Source organism: Penaeus monodon, chromosome 7, assembly GCF_015228065.2.
Source record: "Penaeus monodon isolate SGIC_2016 chromosome 7, NSTDA_Pmon_1, whole genome shotgun sequence".
NCBI lineage: Eukaryota > Metazoa > Arthropoda > Malacostraca > Decapoda > Penaeidae > Penaeus > Penaeus monodon.
In genome coordinates, this window is record NC_051392.1 from 52,087,110 (window position 1) to 52,094,157 (window position 7,048).

Consider the following 7,048-nt stretch of genomic DNA (forward strand, 5'->3'; position numbering starts at 1 on the left):
TAGGTAGTGGGTCGTCTGTTCCGTTCGTGAAAACGTAATATTTCCCGAAGTTGTGGTAACTGTAATGGTCCCCTTCACATCTTCCTACAATTAATGCAGTGTAAAAGGGCATCATCATTCACTTCATGCAAAAGAACACGACTACAGACTGTGTTTATCATGCGATAACTGAGCAACTAACCTTGACCTTAATGCTTATCAACACCCTGTATCTGTGGGAGACCGTTAAAAGTTATTCACAATTATCTCGTAAACTTAGTAACCTTCGTCCTCTTGGGAACATCTATATTCATTCCGGCAGGTTCATTTTACATTAGTCAAAGCCTGTATCTGAAAATTATTATAGAAGTAGAATTCTGCATACCTTGTGCCATGAAAGTCGCAGAGCCATTACCTTCAGTTTGGCTGCATGGGTCTCTATATCTACCCTACACATTATTCTTTCCTTAAGCGTGAGGTACGATGTTTCTCCCAGTGGGGAGAGAGAGAGAGAGAGAGAGAGAGAGTGTGTGTGTGTGTGTGTGTGTGTGTGTGTGTGTGTGTGTGTGTGTGTGTGTGTGTGTGTGTGTGTGTGTGTGTGTGTGTGTGTGTGTGTGTGTGTGTGTGTGTGTGTGTGTGTGTGTGTGTGTGTGTATCCACATAAGCTAAGATCTTACGTCCATTGGAAGGTGAATATTAAGGACTCTGATTAACAGGATGCTGAAGACTGAGGACTCCTCCGTGGTGTGTGCCATTTTTCATATAGTTAGTCCCAAGAACCTTACCTCTGACGGTCCTGTTTAAAAGGTAATCCACTGCCTGGCCGATAAGCTTAAACTATGACTCCAAAATGGCGAGAGGACTCACTGGAGGAAGCTGTTTCCTTAGTCCAGAGAGCTAATGAGCTATCTTCGTGGCAACCAGGATATCTCTGATCCTTTTCTGAAGCCCTATTGACCTTAGGAATGTTATGTGATCACATTTAGGTCATATATGGCTGACAGAATAATTTTGACTTTTCTTTAAGATTTAAAAGATATTCACTCTCCTGTCATCAGCGAACGTCTTCGTTTCCTGGAGGAAAATCACGACGAGGAGGAATCTTCAATCAGTTGGGGCAGGGTAGTCTGTTTCTTTGTGCCTTCATTCGATTTTCAGCTTCAGGGGATTAGTAGAGAAAAACCTTAGTAATAATGGGGAAAGACTCTGTGCAACTCAGATGCTGTTAAACCTATTCCCTTTTTCACACCCTACCGAATATTCCCCCTGTTTAGCCAAGAGCATTTTGTCATGAATCCGATTCTGAGGATCCCGGTCAATGTTCAAGGTTTAAAATTCGTTGGATATTGTTCACTCCAGGATATTGCGGAGTAGACCCTAAATTAGATGCCAATTTAACTGCATACACATCTGTATATACTGTACACACGGACACTTGTGTCATTATCTTTGCGACCGTGAAGATAAATGTATAGGGTGCTTCTCTTGTAATATTTACATAAGCAAACTTTACAGTTATTGCATTGTATTTTCCTGTCATTCTAGCTGCAAAACTGTAGGTTGCAACACTGATATGTAAGATAAGCTTGCCTTTTTTTTTTTTTTTTTTTTTATTATTACAGTAACCAAATCTTATAGAACACATCGGTACAGATTCGTGACAGTATGAAAACTTACAAATTTGTATTTTCTCTTTTTCGAGTACTAAAATATTCCTTTATCAACAAGTGATACTTGAAACGTAAATCTTGCAAGTCAGTCCGGTGACGGTCTGTATCGAACGAGTTTTCAATAGGTTTTAAACGACGAGTATCCATGACATGTAAATGTATATTATAAAATATTTATTCACTGAGTGTAAGTAAAAGTAACTTTCTGTATGTTCAGCTGTAGTTTACATTGTTATTGTCTTTGGAATTCTGAACTTCCAAGCTGAACAAAAATAAAGTTAAGCGAAGTATATTATAAATTTTAACCACCGCCTATATTTTGTACTAAACTATTTTTCTACATTTCTCGTTTTCGTTCCAACTACTTTCATTCCCTCTACTTATCAAAATTTGCTGTATAGATGCTCTTCTTCTTTCTTTGTATTTATTGTACTTTACTTGTAGACGTAATGACAGAGTGTGACAGGAACGTGTGATCATGACACATGAATGTAAAAATACGATCATATGAGTTGCACCCTCTTAATATACTTGATGATGACTAGTTTATGACTCAGTTTCAGCTGAAGGTTTGTGAATTGATTTACATAAATATTGTCAAATCATTGCACGAAAGTTGATGACAGAGAAAATGGAAATACAACTGCTTAATATCAGAAACAACTCAGAAGTTCAAGGCAATACCCGTTTAGAAGTTATCTATCGTCTAATTAAATTATATTGTTACTAATCTAATCGTACTATACTGTTATCGGATGCGGATATTCACATAGTTACATGATACTTATTGACGTGCATAGTATCCACAAGCAACTGTATTTATATTACTCATATACTGTAACAAAGGATAAATTCGTATCCGCTGCGTATCAGCAGAGCACAAAAGGAGTCATGTTCGCTCCATTGCACAGCCGAGTGGACACGTGATATGACAAATGCTTCTTTGTATAACGATTTCGTGGCTACTTCAAGCATCTACTCTATGTACCTAGATTGTTATCACTATTATTTAAAAATTAGATTAGTACACTATCATCATCATCATCATCATCACCACCACCATTGTTATACATATTATCGCCGTCATCATCATCATCAATTTTTATCATTATTACTAACATTATCATTATAATTGTTGTTATTATGATCATAATTGTTATAATTGCCATCATCACCATTGTCTTTTCTGTTATTGTTATCATTATCATCATCGTTAATATCATAATAATAATAATAATAATTATTATTATTATTATTATTATTATTGTTATTATCATTATCATCATTATTATTATTATTGGTAGTAGTAGTATCGTTGTTATTATCATTACTATAACTACTATTATCATTACTATTATAATTATCAGTATCATCATCGTTATCATTATCATTATTGTTATTCTTGTTGCCATTGTTATGATCGTTATCATTATTGTTATCAATATTATTATCGGTATCATTGTCATTATTATCAATATTATTACTGTTGCTTTTTATTATTAGTAGTAGTAGTAGCAGTAGTATTGTTATTATTATTATTCATTATTATTATTGTTGCTGTTATTGTTATTGTTCTTATATCATCAGTATTTATTATTAGTATTACTGTTAATTTTACTATCGTAGTTAATGTTATCATTACTATTATCGTTATATTTTTATTATTGTTATTAATACTGTTGTTATAATTATCATTATCCTTGTTGTTGTGATTTTGTTATATTTGTTGTTAATGTAAGTGTTACAATCATTATTGTTGTTATTCAAATTCCTGTTATTATTATTAACCATCTTAGGAGAACGCACGTGATGTAAAAAGCCATCCGGTGAGTATGCGAGCAGTTGTGCGTATTAGGTCCAGTGGTTGTGCGAATAAGTTGACTGGTCGGTTCGAAAAAGGACTCGCTTCTGTCGCCTGAAAACAATAACAAACCCACGTGAGGAGGAACCGGGAGTGTGAGGTCTAAGCGCGAATTGTCATTATTGTTATTTATTTGTACGTGTTATTATCGGTGTCTGTAAGGCAAGGATGAGGATGCCGCAGGAGGAGGAACAGGAAGAGGGAAAGACTGAAGCAAAACAGGTTTGTTATGGACTACTTTGTTGATAATGACCAGCATGTTCGCCACTGTTTATGGGAGTTAATATTTCAGAAGATGGGTCAGATTTTAGTATTATGGCAGCATGAAAGTTTTCACGCTGAATTTTAATGAAGAGATAACATTTCACACCAGGACTACCACATATACAATGACTAATACTCCTTTCAGCTTACGTATTCTTTGGTTTTGCTTCAACCAATTCATGACAGAATGTCATTAAATACATTAGCAGTCAGACTAAGCAGCATAATTTCTGTCTGTTGTTACTATAAAATCTGGTGAGGGAGACGTCAGTGTTAAGTCATGTTTACCAGACTTGCACATGGTAAGAATTCCATGTTTTCCTTGTTGTCTTTGATACGTTTCAAGTAAATTTAGTCTTAATTTTGTTTGATCACTACTTTTAAGAATGGCATGATGGAAGTGGTGGGAGTAAGATAGCCATGCCATGCCATTTTTATTATGGGACACTATAGGTGTTTCATTCATAGTAAAAAGACAGGAAAACCAGCTCACCAGTCCTACATGATCATGGCAAATAGGACTCTGGGGAAAAAATACACAGTTTTGGTGAACAGGATAGGAAATCATGGGTTAAGATTTTAAGCCTTTCATAACAGATCACAGCAAATTTCAAGTACAGTTGGATATAGCATAGCCAATGTAATTATAAGAAGAAAGTCTCATTTTGAAGGCCAATGTAAGGTATTTGGTATGATGTCTCTAACATTAACAAAAGCAAGGAATGTACAAAGATCTTTTTGTATGATAATATATTTGTTGAATGTGGTATTTTGTTTATTGTTCTTGAATTTGGTAATTTGATTAATTCATGATGTTTATTAGCTGCAAAGAAAATTAACATTTCTTTGTAATATTTTCCAGGAATTGTCAGGCATAGTTCCAGATGTTTCCGAATTTGCACCTGTTGAGAATCCAGGGCCGCTCTCCCTGGAGAACTTAGGACCTGACAAGGAGCTGTTTATTGTCAGAATGCCTCATGGGATGGTAAGATCAGATGACATGCTGTATTTGTCAGGCAATATGTCCATGTCTGTAAGACCTGTATTTACAGTGTTCAGCTTACAGTTATTGATGATTATTTGAGAATTGGATACGTATATTACTATATGAAAAACATTAAGAATTATATTTTCAGATTTATTGTGGTTCTTTCTCAGATAATTTAATAAAAAAGGTAGTTAATATACAGATGCAAAAACATGCATAAAAATTGTAGTAAAATTAAAATAATAATCAAGCCTCAGTGCAGTTTAAAATTTTTAAAGGTTAGCAAATGGGTATTTTGTTTGTTACTGTAGTCCATCTGGTCCAGTATTGCACCTTGTGTCTAAAGTAGGTTTACAAAAAGATTCAATCTCATACCTATACTCACATATGTCAGTATGAACACTATTCATATCCCAGTTTTCAACTGAGATACAGAAAGCTATCATTTCACACTATACAAGTATCCTTAGACAGAGAAATGGGTACTGTATTTTCCTGACAGTTCTGCTGATAAGGGCAGTTACTTGTTGATAGATAGATGATGTATTTCAATTTATAATATAATTAAAAAATCATACATTTACATGTAAGGGTTATCCATATAAGGAAATCATCAATTCACCATACATATTTCTTTTATTGTATTTTATATAAAACCACATATTATATATGGCACAGGCTGCTACATCCTTATCCTTAGACAGAGAAATGGGTACTGTATTTTCCTGACAGTTCTGCTGATAAGGGCAGTTACTTGTTGATAGATAGATGATGTATTTCAATTTATAATATCATTAAAAAATCATACATTTACATGTAAGGGTTATCCATGTAAGGAAATCATCAATTCACCATACATATTTCTTTTATTGTATTTTATATAAAACCACATATTATATATGGCACAGGCTGCTACATTTATCTGTTTCTCTATGGACATGAAAATGCCCCTATGTTCAGGAATACCAGAAAATTAGGTTACAATCAATAATTCAGGAAATCTAACATCCATTACAATTATGTCAACAGCTGCCAATCATTTGTTTTCTTGCAACATAGTTTAGGCCCCAGCTACATGGATGGATGGATTATATAAACTATAGTTTCATTGCTATTTACAATAGTAGTATTCTCATTGTTATTATTCCATATCTTATTAAAGTGAAATTGTGGACATAAATAACACCATATCAGAACATAAGAATACAAAGGCTAAACCCAAAATGTTCCTCCTAAGGTATATAACAAGATATGAAAAAAAAAAAAAAAAAAAAAAAATATTCCAGTTTTTATTGTAATAAATGTATTCAGCATGGCATTACTGATTGCCCACCCATCCCAATACTTGCAATTTATGATACACCACTAGTTCCCAAACTAGGGTCCCTGGATCCTAGTGGGAAGGGTGCATATGCTCAGTATATCAACATTTATTTTCAGTAAATGGCTGTCAGAATCCTAGAGCCCATGGAAGCATCTTTGTGTATGGATGAGTGATATGTTGATTTTTAATGACATAATTTCTTCCCCTCTAGGTACAACCACCAAAACTAGCCAACGTGAACCTTACCCTTGATATAAAAAAGAAACGATCCATTCAGATTGACAATCATTTGCTGAGTGTGTCTGCCTATGAATCATCCACAGTGGGATCAACACCAAGCCTTTTCCTTCCAGATGATGATGGGGAGCTTCATCAAGGTAAGTGGTCAAGGAGCTTTATCTTATTCCCACAGCCTTTTTTATACATTTCCTTAAATTTGTCGCAGTGGATGTTGATAATACTGATTTCCTTTCTTTTTTTCTTTCAGTTAAGTTGAACATTACTGGGCAAATAATCCTGAAACATGAGCCACTAAGTTCCAGTGACAAAACAACAATAGATATAAACAATTTGAGGGCAGTACGGCATCAACCACCTTCAGATATACGAGAGAGAAATTTCTTGAGCAGTAAGATAATACACACTTTTTGTTTTTATTTATAATATTTTTACTATCATAGTGTCATTGTCAAGATTATTGTTATACTTCATTATTTTTATTGTATTAATTGTGTCAGTAGTATTCAGTTGTATTACTTTTATTATCATTATTACATTTGCATTTGTTATTATCAGTTTATATTTCACTATTATATTATATATCAATATACAAATTACAATGAGGTTATGTGAACTCAAAAATCAGACACCCATTGTGAAACATTATATAAACATCTAGTAAAAAATAAATAAATAAGTAAATAAATAATTACATATAGTTTTAAAGGTTATCCTGTGACAAA

At 33.8% G+C, this 7,048-nt stretch overlaps 1 protein-coding gene across 1 annotated transcript in view; it reads left to right on the forward strand.

The window, feature by feature from the left end:
• The first annotated feature begins 3,519 nt into the window (after positions 1–3,519).
• Positions 3,520–7,048, forward strand: part of LOC119575447 — a 4,123-nt gene continuing 594 nt past the window's right edge. Inside the window, exons 1-4 of the mRNA XM_037923067.1 lie at positions 3,520–3,732; positions 4,637–4,759; positions 6,298–6,463; positions 6,574–6,714. Coding sequence (XP_037778995.1) covers positions 3,679–3,732; positions 4,637–4,759; positions 6,298–6,463; positions 6,574–6,714 — 484 coding nt within the window. The 5' untranslated portion in view covers positions 3,520–3,678. The remainder of the gene's footprint in view (positions 3,733–4,636; positions 4,760–6,297; positions 6,464–6,573; positions 6,715–7,048) is intronic.